At 42.0% G+C, this 17,273-nt stretch overlaps 1 protein-coding gene across 1 annotated transcript in view; it reads left to right on the forward strand.

Annotated features, from left to right (window-relative positions):
* Positions 1–2,701: 2,701 nt before the first annotated feature.
* The window catches only part of PTPN12 (protein tyrosine phosphatase non-receptor type 12), a 69,796-nt gene continuing 55,224 nt past the window's right edge, over positions 2,702–17,273 (forward strand). Inside the window, exon 1 of the mRNA XM_063155576.1 lies at positions 2,702–2,862. Within this exon, the coding sequence (XP_063011646.1) occupies positions 2,764–2,862 (99 nt within the window). The 5' untranslated portion in view covers positions 2,702–2,763. The remainder of the gene's footprint in view (positions 2,863–17,273) is intronic.

The following is a 17,273-nucleotide window of genomic DNA, read 5'->3' on the forward strand; positions in this document are numbered from 1 at the left end:
AAAGGCCACACTTGCTGGTTCACAGCAGTTTGTTACAGCTGAGTTGCAGATTGTGAATGAGGCCAGAATAACAGCTGGGTCCTTTCCATGTTAGGCAATAACAACATCAGGTTCATAATGATATTTCTTTTCCTCCTCTATAACTCAGTTGCGTGAATAAATGAAGAAAACCATATAACATTCCAGACTTCCTTAATTGGTTGTGTAGTCTCAAGTATCACTTTTCTGAAGTTACCTGCCATCTGGCACTGGGAGCAGGTTTACCAGGACAACTGCTGAGCAAACAGCAACCTTCCTAAGCAGATGGAAATCCAGCAAGGTAGCATAGAAAAATTATCTGATGATCCAAGCCCCAGCTATCCTTGCAGTCTCAGGTCTCTCTCTAATTTCTGTCTTACCCTTTAAAGCTGCTTTTTGGTATTGTAGAAAAGGAGATTTGGAAAAGAAGGAAGAGAGGAATTAAAACAAGAAAAGCAGATATCCTTGTGGCTCTTCAGGGCAAAGGACGTGGAGAGGAGACTGAGCACTGACAGCTGATATATTTGTGTGGAGTGCTCATAAAGGTTTCACTAAATCTCACACAGAGCTGATGCCTTCCCAGCTCCTTCACGTGTCCTTATGTCTCTCTCCTGTATATTTGCTGATGAATATCAACAGCTAAGAACCCCAACCCCTTAATAAGATGCTGAAGTCTGCAGCAGGTCATGTGAAAATGCTAAGCCTCTCAATTTTCCAGCCTACCCCTCTGCCAGAGATGGCTGTGTCTGCGGCAGATGCAGGAGAAGGAAATGTGTGTCCATGCATCAGCAGCTACAGTTCAGGTTCCTACGCTGTATCTCAAAACTTGTCTCCACTAGGAAGATGGTGAGTTAGTGGGCAATGAGTTTGGCTGAGGGTGGTAACGTGCCATTGGACTCATTCTGCTGTGGAAGTGGTATTCTTTGGGAACCTTCTAAAACACTAATATCTTACACCAACACAGGAGGATCAAGCTTTCTGTAGGTTTCCTTTGGTAACAAAGAGTGGAATGAACAGAGAAGAAAACACACTGATTTTCTATGGACTTATATTGCAGCTGAGTGAGCTCCCAGAGCAGGTTCGGTTTGATGTCCTGCCCGACAGGGGCTGTGTTGGTGGCACTGCAGGCGCCACACGCTCCCGGGACAGGGAACGGGCAGGAGTGACTTAGCCGGGATATGCTCCTCAGCTTGGACCTTTGCCATCTGCCTGTGTGACAAACTTCTGCTGCATCAACAGCGTCACTCAAGGCTGTGTAGATCTTCATCAATGAAACTACATTTTAAACAACTTCACTTGGATTATTTATTAAGCTATAAGGCTATACATATGCACACCTCCACAATTGCTTTGCTTAAGCAGAAGTTATAATAAATGTCATCAGGACACCAAACATGAAGGAGTTTAACTTTTCCATATAACATCAGGAACGAAATAGCACCTTGTCGAATCCTCCAACACCACGTAAGACAGAGATTTTAGGCTATGTTTAAAATAGGAAGGCACGGGGTGCCTGAGCCCTCTCGCTGCAGTGCTGAGGGGTGCGGGACCCTCTCCCCGCCCGGCACCGGCCCGGAGCCACCTCAGACACCGGCCGGCGGCACTTCGGCACTTCCATGAACCAGCTTCGCCTGCGGACACTTTTATTAAGTAGATCTACCATCTATCTATCTATCTATCTATCTATCTATCTATCTATCTATCTATCTATCTATCTATCTATCTATCTATCTATCTATCCGCTCACACATACATATATATATACACACTTCATAAAGAGTATACACTTACATATATGTATGAAAAACTAAGATAAGCACACGCATATAGATACACTTAATATACATACATACAAATACGCGAGGAGCGGTCCCCGGCCAGGTGTCCGCGCCCGTCCCCTGTCCCGCCCCGCCATCTTCCCGCTGCCCGGCGTCCACCGCCGCCGCGCCTCGGCCCCGCCGCGGCAGGGACCCCCGGCACTTCCCACGGCTGCGGGCTTCCCACCCGCGGCGGGACCCGTCTGATCGGCCGTTTCAGTAGGATGCTGCAGGAGCCCCAGCCCCGGGACGCAGCGCTGTCGCGACTACATGTCCCGACATGCCGCTGCCTCCCGGCGCGGCGCCGCGGGCACCCACCGCCGCCCATTGTGCTCCAGCCAGGGGAAACCGCGCTCCCCTCCGCTCCGCTCAGCCCCCCCCTCGCGCGCCAAGTGGTCCCTTCCAGCGCTCCATGAGGCTCCCTTCGGGCGGTCCCATCCATGGGAAACGGGGGGGGGCCGGCGGGAGAGGGCGAGGCGTGGAGCCTAGAGAGCGCTCGCTCGAAGCCTGGCCGGCCGGTGATTGGCGTGCGCGACCGCCAATAGAGCGAGGCGACTGTCGGGAGAGCCAATGAGCGCGGAGCGCTGCCGGGTCGGGGCGGGGCACGGGGGAGAGGGCGGGGCTGGGCGGGCTCCGCGCGTGCGCAGGGCGGGAGGAGGAGGGGCCGTGTCGTGTCCGTGTCGGCTGCTCCAGGGAGGGTCGGGCGGAGGGAGGGGAGGATGGAGCGGGCGGCTGGGCGGCCGTGAGCGGGGCGGGAGCGGAGCTAGAGCGGGGCCAGCAGGCCGCGGGCAGGCCCGGGCGGGGGAGAGGCGAGGCAGGGAGGGGAAGGAAGGCAGCCGGGTGACGGGTCGTGCGGCGGACGGGGCTCCGGGCGGAGAGCGGGCGGGCGGCCGGGGCTCCCGCTCCGCAGGGCGGCCGGCGGGGCAGGATGAGCCAGGAGGAGATCCTGAGGAAATTCATTAAGCGAGTCCAGGCCATGAAGGACACGGACCACAATGGGGAGGACAACTTCGCCAGCGACTTCATGGTGAGGGGCGGCGGCGCGGGCGGGGCGGGCGGGGCTCCTGCCGCCCCCGGGGCGGGGGGGTGACCCGCAGCCCCTTCCCCGTCCCCCGCCGGCGGGGGCTGCCGGGGCGGGCGGGCTCGCATCCCCGGGGGTGACCGGCTATTGTGTGCCCCGCGGCTCGGCCGGCTCCCTGCGCCCAGCGCCGCTTCGGAGCTCGGCGGGGGGAGGGAGAGTGTCCGCCTGGATTCAGCTCCTTCCTGCCCTCCAGCCCCGGGAGGTTTGTCACCGCGGCCCCGGCCCTTCCCCGCTCCTGGGCAGCCGGTGGTCAGCGGCTCTTGCAAAATTCACCGCGAGGCTGCTCGTCCGCCAGCCCCGCTGCTTCCCTGAGCACATAAAGGGGACGGAGGCGAGGCGGGGGGGCTGCGAGCGCTTCCTCGCCCCGGCAGCCCCTTTTCTGCAGGGCTGCCGTCTGTGATGGCAGCTGGGGACAATCGGGCGCTCCTTCCCCTTTGATTTGCCCCTGTAGCTGCCTGCTTGAGATTTCTCTTCTTTCCGAGGAGATGTGTTAAACGTATTGATAGTCCTTGGAGGAATATTCATCTTCCCTTCGCTAACGTCTCCCATCCCCCATCGCAGCCCTGCCTGTATCCCTCGTCCTTTCTTCCTTCCAGATCAGTTCACCGTCAGCCTTTGGTTAACGTGTGCGCTCGGGGAAAAATTCTGTCGGAGAATTAGTGCTTTTCCTGGTTTATTTTAGCTCTTTAATAGGGCTGCTCCAATATATCGGGAGTTTTATCTTTTGAATTGGTCGTCTGAGCTGTGAACAATAATAATTTTGATTGGGCAGATGTTGCTGGCACTTTTCAATATCATTTAAATACTTAATATCAAAATGGAGAGGAGCTGAAGGAGAGCGGGTCGGTGCCCTCCGTATCTGTCTTTGTAGCTCGTTTTATTATGTGTGGCTCTTTGGGATTAAAAGCGCATCGTTAGCCCTTTAAGCTGTCAGTCTGTGCAAACAAAAAACCCCAAACAAAAACAAAAACAAAAAAAAAACCCCAAAAAATATCTCAATGTAAGCGTCGCATGGAGATTGTCCGAAATGTGGGGAGGAGGCCGCGGATGTTGCGCAAGGCGAGGGGCGTTGGGAGCGCTGGCAGCTCCAGGGCTGGAAGAGGAAGCGGACTTTGGGAAGTGGCGAGTTCATCCAGGGTGGGGAGCGAGCCCGTGGGAAATCGGCCACGCTCTTTGGGCAGGATTTTGCAAATGCTAAAAGTATGCTGCTGAAACATCTGAGCGTGTGGGAAAGGAAGAGAGGAGTGTGAAGTGAAGAACGCCATTGGAGCGATAGGAGCCTTTTAAATCTTCACATGGGAGCTTAAAGGTTGCAGAATTTGACAGAAGCTTTTCATTAAGTCGTAGTTTTAGCAATAGAATTGCTATTTAACACGAATTGACATCTTGCCTTGTATGATGAGCCTGTCTTGTTCATGTAGATTATATATACTTTACAAAAAGGCTGGCCTAGGCTACTGCAAAATGAGGGACATTTTAATAATCTCTATGTTAAGCACTTTGTTCTAGACCTCCTAATCCACCTCTACCATTTCATATCTGATAATTATCCTGATGTTTTAGCTTTGTTATAGTCAAATGATATATAATTGATCTTTTTATCATCCTTTCTTTGAAGCAGTGGCACCCCTGTATGGAAAAATAGCTTTTGTTTCAATTTCTCTATTTGACATCATGTTGTTTTTGTGGCTTTCAACAGCATAGACAGTGAGTTTTCCCATTGCTTTCCTGTAGCAGCAAGAAAAGAGAATATGGGTAAAAATGGGAAAATAGGATTTATAGGAACTAATAGGCAGGACATTTCTGGAGAAAGATGCATTACCTGAAAGAGTGTTGAATGTTTTGGGGAGAATTGTTGAAAATTTTATCCTTTAACACATTGTATTTCAAACTTTCATATTTGATTTTTGTATTGGAAATTAAAGGAAAACCAGGAAATTAGGATCTTCAGTTCTAATATTCACTCATCTTTATGTAATAAAGCAGACATAGATTAGTGTGATGACAAGAATTATAATTGCTGATTTTTAAGGTTTTTTTTTCACTCTGAATGTACTGGGGTATTTTGGAATTTTTGGAGTATGTGTTTTGGGGTGTATTTGGCTGTCTTAATAGAGCTGTGCCTAGGTCTTCTTTGAAATGATGGAAGAGGAAGAAGGAAAGAGAGGTAAAGGGGATTTAAGTTTCAGTATTCTGTTCAGTTAAAGCATGAGTAGATGTTTTTTGAGGGGTGAGGAGGAAGTTGTGTTATCTCATTCAAGCGCAGGATGTTCTGTGGCTGTTAAATAGTGGCAGGTTTGTGGAATAGGAATTGCTGTTACTCATCGCTTCATTTCCAAGTCAAAATGTAATCTAAAATATGAATGGAATAGTGGGTGAATGCAAATGAAAACAATTCTTTACTCTTAGGTCTTTATTGCCTTGGAATAATAGGCAATAGTTGAGTAATAGGCTTAGAGGTTTGTACATAGGCCTGAGTGAATGAACTGAAGGGACATGCTGGGTGCCCAGGAGTGCTGGAGGAGAGGGCAGAGAACCTAAAGGTGTGCACAGGTAGGCTGATAAGCCTGGCTGATTGCTATTGAAAGTCCAGAGTGTAGATGACTAAGGCTGCAATTTAATAATGCCATTGGTATAGCTGGAAACAACTTCCTCTTGGAAGGTGGAAAGTTGATTATTACCCACTCCAGCAGTGCCTCCCCACCTGCCCCCAACAGCAAGATAAACCCTATGATCTGGGCACCAGCGGCAGGTTTGTTACTGGAAATCAAATGCAGTTAATTAATTTGCACTAGGAAGTAAGCAGGAGTTATTAGTGGATCACTTCAGTACTCTGGGTGTGCACAGTTAGGATTAAATGAAGTGGATAGTTTGAAAACAGGACAGACATGTCTGTAAGCCTTGCCAGTAATCATGTGTATGTGGACATGGGGCAAGTGGGCTTTTTCCTAAAATAATGCAGGTTAGGACTTTGCTACCATGGTTGTACTACACCCAGGAGTTTATTTTTCCCTGGGTTTTTGCTGACGTTGCTATTTGGGTAGAAGGTAATAAGTATAGATTGCTTCCTCTTGGTGTTTCATGCTGTTTGAATACGACCAGCATGGTCTAGGTTCTGATTTTTTTGTAATGAACATGTGTATTACATCAAGCAAAGGTTGGAAGTCAAAGTTCCATATGGAAGAACAGAAACCAGCTACTCTAGAATTTAGAAAGATCTTGATAAATATTATTTGCTGATTTATTTTAAATTTTAATCTACCCGCGATTAAACACATTTTTGTTTTCTTATGTTATAGTCATGACAAAAGCATTCTGACACTCATTTCTCTTGTTTGATGTAGACTGCCATTGTTATAGGAGAAGTGAAATATGAATAGTGTGAAGTTTTACCTTCAAAAATCAGATGTTTCAATTGCTTTGTAGTATATGACAGTCTTGCTTCATCTTCTGAGTTATATATCTGGCTAATCTGTTGTCATGGAATACTGTGTGTGGCTGAGAATTTTTTTTTTTTTTTGTGATGGATACTGTGTAGGGGATCCTCAGCTGATGTTTTGAGGAAGTGGTGCCAAAATAGTCTTGTCTTAGATCATCAGTCTAAATAATAATAATTTTTTTAACAACTTTGTTACACCTTGTCAGAGATCCCTGTACCTTTCATTCAAGAGGGCTCAGGTAACTAACTCAACTGAATATTGTGTGTCTGTGTTCTGTTCAGTCTGTCTAAAATGAAACTTTTAGTTTTGGAAACAGTAAAGTACTCAAGTTGCCGTTTTCTGAAGTATGAAAGGGAATTTGAATGGTTTGAAACAGGTAAAAAGCTAGTTTCTATGCCTTTTACATCTCGTTGGTTTGGGTTTTGACATTTTTATATTTAAGCACTTCTAACTGATTGTTTTGTGAAAATGCTATTTTTAAAAATGGGAGATGGAATGTGCTTGACTTGTAAGGATAAAATGTAGCTGCTCATAGGAAGTGCTACACCAGATGTTATAAAACTTGCTTTGTGCATTTTTTAAAGGCTTTTGTCTTTGTTTTGTTTTTTGGGCAGTTTTCTTAGGAAAAAGCACAATTTCTAAAGTGCCTAAAGACTGCTTAAAATGAATGAACAGTCTACACTATACTAAATCACTGATTAAAACTACTAAGAAACATAGTGAAAGTCCACATACTGATGCCAGTCATGACATAGATTTTGTTCTGGTTCTGGAGCAGCATTAGGGGTACCAGAAATACCTATTTAACTGTAGCACTTCAGAAATGCCCCTCTTGAAGGTTCTCTGTGTATTAAGGTGCATTTGCATAAGCCTTGCTGATTCAAATGCTATTAGTGCACCTCTTGAGTATCTGTGAAGATACTTTTCAAATTTATAAGACAGGCATATAATCTGGAAACTTATAAAACATTTTTTTTTTTTACTGTCTCTGCAGTTTTTTTAAGATCTCATCGTATAGACATTTTTGAAAGTGATGTTTTCTAGTATCTATTTAATGAGTTTGGTGCTTGTAATATATTGTTAGAAAAACTAATGCTTTGTCATATGTGTTATAAAATACATGCTGTCTTTTCAAGAGATATTTGTATCTGTAAAGGTTAAACTGGGAAAAATTCTTTGGTAGAATCAACTACATGCTAAACTGTTTCTTGAAACTTCAAATCCAAGATTTAATTGGTGTAAGCAGAGTTTTACATGGAATTCTTGTAAATTGGGTTCTTCTGAAAAATCTGTTTGTGGCACTTCTTTTCCCTAGAGAGTGACAGAAGGGGTAATTGCCTGGGAGAAAATGACCCCTGAGTGTGCTGTACAGCTGATCAGTCAGAAGGAACTCTGCTCTTAGCAATCAGTTAATAGGTCAGAGGCAGCTGTCACTTCAGATATGCCTTGTGCATTTTTATCATTTCAGGGTTAAAGAATGGATCTGTTAGTAGTCACCTTTCATATTATGCTTAAATTTGCTGGTAAATGTATTTGTAAAGTTTTTTTGACATATTTCAGCTAGATGCTGTTAATTTGTCTGTGGGGGCACACCCCAGCACATGACTCCATTGTGTGTGGCTGTAGTCATCAAGGCCATTCATAAAGCTTCTTTTACATGGACCAAAGCTGGTTGGAGCAATGTCACTGTGTAGTCATTTCAGTAAGCCCAGACTTTAGAGGCTTCTGAAATTTTGTGAAATACTGTTCCTTCCATGTTATATGAAAATACAGTTTTGCATGAACAATCATTCAGTTTTAATATTCAGCTCCTTTGTCCCCTTCTGAGGAAATGAGTGCTGTTTCTGTTGCTTCAAAGATGCCATTCTGAATTTTCACAGAGGTGGTTGAACACAGCCACAAGGCTGCTGTAGTGACCCTGGGGTGTAAGAACTTGCAAACTCTGCCTAAAATTGCTGTTCTTTCAGCACATGAAACTAAACCCAGTCAGTTAGGCAATGCTCTGGGTTGTGTCAAATGGCTTGTGTGGTAATAAGTTCTGTTTGCTCATTTTCGAAAGACAGCAGTGTATAATTCTACTGTTCTCATGGAATAAAGGTTTGGGTATGGATTTTGCAGAATATTAAAGAATTGTTCAGGAGGAGCAAATGGTAGTGTTGACCTTGCACCTCATGGCATACTACATGCAATCCAAATAATTTAAATAGCATGTCAAATACATACTTTGTTTTTATTCTTACCTCAATTCTGCAGCACCTTTTGCTGTATTAAGTTATGTATCTATGTAGATAGATACATATCAGTAGATACCTATATATGGATATGTCTCATGTGACCATAATTCATCAACCTTAGACCCTAATCTATAGTTCTGTAGCTCCATGTACATGCTTATGTATTTGTATAAGCATGGTTGTAAGTCAGTGTAGTACTCTGCATATGTGTCACTGATCTGTAGTATGTATTTCTTGGTTTGGATTGCATGTAATTTACTTTAGAATTGCAGTAGGTTCAGGTTGTTTTTCTTGGTGCTGTTATAGCTAAGTTATCAGCTCTGCAAGCAGGGGAAGGGTAAGCAGATATTCAGATTATCTAATGTGTATACATTTGTTGATCACGAGTGCAACAGAAGTCTGAGGCTTCTTTATTAATCTCTTTAAGCTGTTAGTTTGTAATAAACAGAAATTATGTTCTATTTTCTTCTCTGTTACTATTTAAGATTTGTGGATTTTCCATTGTGTGCTGCTACAGTTTGACTATAGTATGCTTAGTACAAAGGACTTTTTGGCATAGGGAAAATAGAAATGCATTTCTTCTTAGTCTTGGGAAAACATGTAACTGTGGAGTACCTTGGGTATGCATTTCTAGAACTGAAATCAGATGGTAGATGATGGTTTTTTCCTTGGTCTTATATAACAGCCCTTCAGTTAGGGAGAGGCATCAGTGTTAAAGGTCAGATAAGGAACTGAGTAAAGCACAAGTGAATTGGATAGAGCAGGAGCTCTGTGCCATTAGGAAGTGCATTGTTTGTATCCTGGTGTTTTCCTCAAGCTGCTGTACTCCACAATTGCTGTGGTTATGCCAGCACAAGCTTGGATAACTCAGCTGTGTGTGTTTGCCTGAAATGAAGCATGGACCTGCATTTCTGTTTCTTTTAACTAGCACGTGAATGTTGCAGAGAGATTAAGCCCTTTGGTTTCCTACTTCATCTGACAAAAAAAACCCTTGCTAATATAAACTTAACTCATGAATTATTTGTTCAAATTTGAGCAATCAGAATGTGTTTATGAAAAGAGAGCCCTCTGGTGTGGCTGTGGAGTTCTGGATCTGGAACCTGGGGCACAGAGAGCAGCTGTATTGTTGGAGCTGTGTCTGGAGTCCCTCTGCACCTAAAGGAAACCAGATTGTTCAGACCCACTATTGGTGAGACAATGAGTGCAAAGCCAGTAGCTTCACTAGGGAAGCTGAGAGTGCAGTGAGATAAGGGAAAAGTTAGGAGAGCAGAAGAGCAGAGTCAGGACTGGCAGACTTTAGGGCTGTCATTCTGGGTTGGAAACTTGTTTGAAGTATCTCTGAATGTCAGGATGTTTCAGTCATTGAGGTTTGCATAGGAAGGTTACTGCCTGTGTCCCTGAGGGCCTTGTTCTAGCTGCTCTTTTGTCATCAGCTTTAGAATGAAAAAAATCTTACACAGCTAAAAAGATCAAGTAGAGAAAAATGTTTCCCAAAAGGTACCAGATAAATAGAGGTATAAATGGATGACCTAGTTTAGCTGACCTAATTTTTGCTCCTATTTGTCCTCCTACAAGCCAATACTTTTAATTTCTTTAAAAGGCAATTTTATTGGTGTTAATTTATGAGAAGACTTCAAGACAATATTGTCCTAATGGAAGTGTCTTGTGAAAGTAAAACCTAGAAGAATTTAGTTATCAGCTCTTAAAAGTAGCAAGGCAGTTATTTCAATGGGGGAAAATATCTGCCCATTGCAAGATGACTGAAGCTATGAATGATGTTGCCTCATGGGCTACACATGTCATTAGGAACAAAGCAAATAAAGAAATGTGTTGCATTCATTCATTCATTCAGGTTTTTGTAAGGAAGCATCAATAATTTTGAAGGAAATCCTACCATAATGCTTCTGACAGTTCATTTTCTATATTAATTTTACTTCTTAGCTCCCTTGGTTCTGCAGAAAGAGTTGAGTTGCCTAGTGTTAGGAATGGGCCAAGGGCAACAGAATGAGCAGACTGAAAGTTTTAAGTGCTGTATGGATTGGTTGGATTGTGCTATTTTTAATTTGCTGTGATTTGGAGAAATCTTAATACATGAAGGTATCCATCTAACTTGTGTTCCTTCCTTTTTGGCAGAAGGTCTATATGCTTTATGTTGTACATGTTGGAGAGCAGGCCTTGATTCCTAAACATTATTGAAATTTGTTTTAATTGCCTGATCTTTGCTATGATTTTTGGTGTCTAAAGTCATGGTTTGGAAAGCACCAGCCTCTAAGGGGAAGTCAGCTTAGTTAAAACCATATTGCTTTAAAGAATGTATGTACTGCTTTAACCTCTTTCATTTAGTTATGACACTGAAGTTGTCATTTTAAAACAAACTTTTTGGCATTAACTTCCTTTTTATGTAGTCTCGTAAGGTGTAGCTGAGTTTGTTTTTCTAAGGTCAGAGTAGAGTGGTGTCCTCTTAAACAATTTTCCATCTTGCTGCATTTGCCCTGCTGTCTTTATTCTTGCTGCCTCATGTGGGTGACATCTGCTTTTTGTTTTTCTTCTGAAAACACACAGATGTTTTGGACCCTTTTGACCGCTAGAAGGACAGCTTTTATGTGGATCAGTGGAAGAGTGGGGTTTTTGGGGGTCTGGAGAGGTAAATGACCATCTTTCAGCTGGCAAGGCTTGTCCCTCTGGGCAGCTAATACGGCCAAAGAGAGGCTGAAAGGAATGTGGTGATGAGTGATGTCTTATGGTCCTGCTTTTATTGATATTGAGCACTCAGCACCTCTGCTGGTGTTGCTGTCCTTGCTATCTTCTTATTTGCTTTAGGGTCAATATCATGGATGAGAAATTAATTTCTTGTGCTGAGCTAGACTAGTTCTAGGTTCTGGTTCATGCACATTTTTCCTGGACTTACTGGCATGATTTTCAGCTATTTGTCACATTTGAGAATCTCAAATGTGTTCCAGAATTTTCATATTGTTTTCCATTGTTGATTACATTTTAAAATACATTTTGTCTTCCCTTATGAGAGTATGGCATTTTTTAATTCTCCTGGTAGTTCTTGGAGGACACAGCTATCTTTGAACAACTTGGTTCCAAACTGAAAGGATGTTTCATGGGTTTCCTGTCCAAGTGTTCAGAGGACTTGTCAGTGTAGATTATGCATCCTGTTAAAATGACTGATTGCTGTGGGAACTGCACTGCTCTTGAGAAGCCTGAATAGTGTTCTACTCTGTCCTAAATGTTTCACTTCTTATTTGATTGTTTGACTCTGTAATGCATTACCCTGGGATGGAACAGTGTCTTTTTTTCCTCGAGTGTGAGGGTAGCACGTGTGGTACTTGGGTATAGCTTCCTACTTAGACAAAGGTTCTTATTGGATTAGTTGTCTAGTTGTTTCACTGCACAAAACTGAGAGATCAATTAATCTAAAAAGCAGGACAGACAGAAGAACAAGTGATAGGAACAGTGCACTGCTCTCAGTCTGTGGGTAGGCTGGGTTGGAAACTGATGACTGGCTGCTCTGTGACAGTAAAATTAATCATGGAGATGTCTCAGTGGTAAATGTATCACGTCTTGCATGTTTGCAGCTCTTTTTTTACTGTTTTTACATGTGTAGAAAATAAGTTTTAATTCTTCCTATATTTTCTACTTGAATCTTTATCTTCATACGTGGGAAACAGGATTGCAACTGGAATGCTTTCATTATTACTTACTCCCTCTTGTATACGCTGATTATTTTAGCCAATAGGTAATTGTTAATTGAAATGAATACAGTTGTCCAGCAGGAATACTCAGGGGAAACATTTAGCTCGAAATAAAGCTGGAAAAGGAAACACTGTTCTGGAGGGAAGGATATATGTAGGTTAGTTGAACTGCTTCAAGAAAACTAAGAATTCCTGCAGAGTTGAATTAATTATAAATTGTCTATAGGGCAGCACCCCTATTGCACAAGCTGCTAAAGGAGGGAAATAATCTCTTAGAAAATGAGAATGTCCCCAGATAACTCTAAGTATTCAACAGTTACTTCTAAGATGTCAAGTTTAGTAGTTTAGGTGGTTACACAAAACTGTGTGGGTTTTTATTATGACCAAATTAGACTGTAAAATCAATTTTAACTCATTTTCTTTGAGATTGCATAAACAGAACTGTGATGTTAATGGACATATAGGGGACTATATGAAAATGTTAATGGAGAAAAATGTCTGGTTTTAGGCAGGTAGAAAGGATTTGGAAAGTACTGTAGGCACACACTGGAATTTACTTTAGTAAAGAAATATGGTGTTTTATAGATGCTTTATTTTTCTGTTATTTCTACTTCATGAAGACTAGGCCCAGAAGGGAGGAATATATGTTCTTTCCTTTAATAGCTCTTTGCTACAGAATTGCATCGAGTGCTACACAGGCACTTAAAGCTTTGGACAGGAGTCTGCTTTTCAAACTGAGTGTTCTGGAAGAAGTTGTTGTTAAGCTGCAGGTTAAGCCCTATCACAACCTTTTATATTTTCCTTATAAACAGAAGAACTTTTCCAGAGGCTATTCTACAGAACTGCTGTGGAAATTGCCCTGGCATTCTGTAATAACCCTGCTACAGTTGCTTCTTTAACTGGTACCATCTATTTTCTTAATATTTTGACTAAGATGATGAAATGAGAGCTTTCATTTCTTTTCCCTTTTGTGGTTGCAAATGCAACCAATGCAGCTTGCAAGTTGTCTGAGATGTCAACTTCCTATTTCTGTTGTTCTAAAAAGAGCAGGTAAAACTGTGGCAGAGAAGCCTAGTTGTCTTTTTTACAAATTACAGAAATCTAGAGCCTCTTGATGAATGATTTAAATGAGAGACCAATAACACTGAAAGAAACAAGTATGTATCCCAAAGTCTGTTGCCATAAATCAGTGTGATTTCCTGAAGGGAAAGAATATTTCTTTCTTTCTAAAATGCTAGCTAATTCCATAACTAATTCTGATATGGATTATCCTGAACGTGAGCTTGCATTTGTACCTTATGTATGATCAAACACTGCAGTACTTTTGGTGCAAAGCTTTAGCAACATGCCTTTCTGGCATGGCAATTTAGAAAGCATTAGCACTGTTTAAATTGGTGATCCTGTGAAAATGAGGCCAGCATCCTGTTTCTCCAGCCTTACAGCATACATAATGGGCTTCCCTTCCTGGATTCATAGAAAAAATATTCTGTCTGATACAGTACAATGATATGATCATCCAATGAAGGTATGTGGGTATAAAAAAATCTCAATTATGATGTCTTTAGCTCTTACAGAGAAAGATAACTTCCAGATATATAAATTGTATCTGAGGTCAGGATATGTTTAGAAGTGAGAAAAGCAGCAGTGAAGTAACAAGGGAATTCGGTGAAGGGATATAAGTAGGTAAAGAATTTATTTATTTCTAGAGACTTATTTATTTCTATTTCTAAGTAAGTTTTGAGCTAAAACTCAAACCGTGATTTTTTGCTAGGTAGAGGATCTTGTAGGGCATGTCAGGGAGGCACTGGAATTGGCTTTTGTAAGTAAATGCAAAAATTAGTTTCTTCTATTCTTTGAGTGCCATGTGGTTTATTTTTTATGGGGCTGTTGTATTACTTACCACTTTAACACCCCCAGAACTTGATGCTGAAGTCAGGACTTTCCATATTGTGTACTGATGGTGTAGATGAAATAGTTTGCATGGAACACCTGAATAAGAAACATGTTAACAAAGCAGACAATATTTACTTATTATCTTGGGGTTGTTTTGCCCCTCCTTCCCCTGCTAACAGGTTCTGTTTAGTGTGGTACTGGAATCTGGTGTTTATTGGTGACAGCTGAGAGGGTCACGCTGGTTTCTGGAGAACTCTCCTGTGGGAGGGGTCCCATGCTGCAGCAGGAGAGGGACTCATCTCCCTGAGCAGTGGCAGAAGAAAAACATGTAATGAAGTGACTGTCACTCCCATTCCCCATCTCCCTGCTCTGCTTGGGAGGAGGATGTAGAGCCCGGGAAGGAGGGAGGGTTGGAGGAAGGTTTTGGTTTGTTTTGCTTGTTTTTAATATTTGTTTTACCTTTCATTATTTGTTGGCAATAAATTCAGGTAAATTCAAAGTCAATTCTGTTTTGCCGTGTTGGCTGTCAGTGAGTGACCTCTCCCTGTCCTTATCTCAACTCATGAGCCTTTTGTTATATTTTTCTCTCCCCTGTCCAGTGGCAGAGGACAGGGGTAGAGTGGCTTTGGTGGGCACCAGCCAGGGTTAACTCACCACAGCAGCTTACCAACATCATCTGCCTGAGCTGCAGATCTCTTTGGATGGAGATCCCACCTCCTCTCCTTCCTGAGGTTGGTAGGTTAGTGGATATAGGATTGTCATATGGTGTGAAAAGTACCTAAAATCTTTTAATTTACCAGCTAGGCTTGAAAAACCCTTAAAATTCACAAAACATTTTGCACAAAGTTGTCTGACTTGCTTCTGGATGTTATCTCGAAGGTCATGGGGGAAAGATTTTTGTAGAAGACAAGACAGAAATGCTTGCTCATGTGAGCTTCCTCTTGTACTCATACTCTTGTCTTTGACTTGTCTTTGGCTTATTGGATCTAGCTTCTGGACATTATATAAACAAGATATCCTTCAGGAATTCTGTATTTATGTCAGCTAGTTGTTGAATCATCCTATGAAGTGTGTAGTTTTCCACTGGGCACAGTACTTCTGTCAGACCTTATGCAAATTGCAACATGCTTTTTTGAGCTGTATCAACTCTGATCTGTCTTGAATGTTTTAATTATTCTCCTCTCTTTATGTTGTGATTGGATTTTACTATTTTTTTTTCATTTCTGTTTGTGCTAACTTATCCCTGGGCTGCTAAAATTATTTCCTTATTTTTTTAAAACCTTTGTTTTTTTTCTGGTTGTGGATGATAGAAGCCATTGCATGATGAGTGGAAAACCATGTGAATAAGTTTCATACACTTCTTCAACTTTGCCTGACTCCTAGACTAGAAGCTCTTCAGAACAAGCTTTAGCTTCATGCAGGTTGTCTTGGATTTGATGAACTGAAGGTAAATTATTATCTATAGTATAGTTTGGTACCCTTTTAAGCTTGTGAGTATTGCATGATTACTGTTGGATTATAAGAAAGTATATGTGTGGGGGTTTTGTCTGTTTTCTTAATTCAATGGTCATAGTAGAACTGGCTGGTCTATTTGGATCTTGGTTTTAAATTCAGAGCAGAGTAGCTTAGCCACACATTTTATTGACCTTGTTATCCTCTTAAAGAGCAAGTTACATTTATGAATGTTACCTGGCTCTGATAGTCACTGGTTTTTTAATGACTGTGGACAATGAGATTTAACCATTGTCTGGTTTAAATGGTCTTTGTGAGAATGTTCATGCAGTGTCCCTTATGAATTTTCCTGTTGTGATTTGTTCATTTCACCAGGAATAACATTTCAGGGTTTGTATTGGACCAGGTAATATTGTTTATGGATCCCTTTCCTCTGTAATGTTGAGCTGTTGTCAAAACTTGGTTATTACAGAGATTCATGGAGACCAAAGCCTAATTTGAGTATTCAGAAATAAATACAAGGAATGCAGTCAGCATTCAGAGGAACAGCAGTGAGGCTTGCACTGGGGCCAGGATGCAATCCTCTAGTAAGTGGTGCACTTCAGCACGCTCACATCCTCTGCTATTCACCAGAATGCTGCTACAAGGAGCACTTGCATCCTGAGAAGACATTGTGATACTTCACTGCTCCTGTGAATTAATTTGCTTTGGCTGTAGAGTATGTGTTTCTGTATTTTGCATTTTAAAGCCAGGACTTAGCAATTCTGTATGTCTCATCCTATTACTTGTCATGCAGTTACTGTGTCTTTAGAACAAATGTGTATTCCTGTCTGGGCTTATTAGCATTAATAGCTGTTCTGGGTGCCTCGTGGAATACTGATGCACAATGCTAGAAATGAGAATGAGAAGAAGGTAGCCTTTAAGGGAAGTCACAATGGAAGGATTAAAGAGGGCATTGCTTTAGAAAAATGCTACTGTTCTTTAAAGTCAAACTGCAGCAGCAGATACAGAAGTTGATGTTGGATTTAACTGATGTGCTGAAAACGGATTGAGGTCTTTTAAAGGTATGGATCTGGTTTGGAATGCTGCCACTTCCATTAAGGGAAAATAAGATTGAGAAATTTTGAGTCCTATTTAACTGTGCTTAAATAATTCTCTTAGTAGTAATTGTAGGGAATTCTGGTATTTGGAAAGGGTCATTGTTTCTCCCCAAATTTCATACAACATCCATAGCCTGTTTTCTAGGTAGAAACCCTGCTATAGGCAATCCTCAACATCTGCAGGAATTTACAAGTTTGGATTTTTTCTGACTAAAGGGACATCTATTTCTACACTGAAGAGCAAGTCATATAGTTTTGGTGGCTGTAAGCAGCAATGCTACTTGTTCCTTTTAAGCTGTGTAGTGCTATGTAGCCTCATTTTTCCCAGTTGCCTTTTTTCTTTTTTTTTAATGTCCCACTTTGGTTTAATATTTGCTATCTTTGTGAAATTTTAAATTCCTTTCTTCCTTATTTAACTTTTCCCAAGAGTGGCTCTGATAGATTGGAGGAAATAATTTTGGTAATGCAACTTTCTTCCTTTCCTGTATTTTATCTATTTATTTTGTCTTTCTGAAGAGCTGTGACTAGCAGTTTCAC

The sequence above is a fragment of the Melospiza melodia genome, chromosome 4, assembly GCF_035770615.1.
Source record: "Melospiza melodia melodia isolate bMelMel2 chromosome 4, bMelMel2.pri, whole genome shotgun sequence".
Taxonomy (NCBI): Eukaryota; Metazoa; Chordata; class Aves; order Passeriformes; family Passerellidae; genus Melospiza; species Melospiza melodia.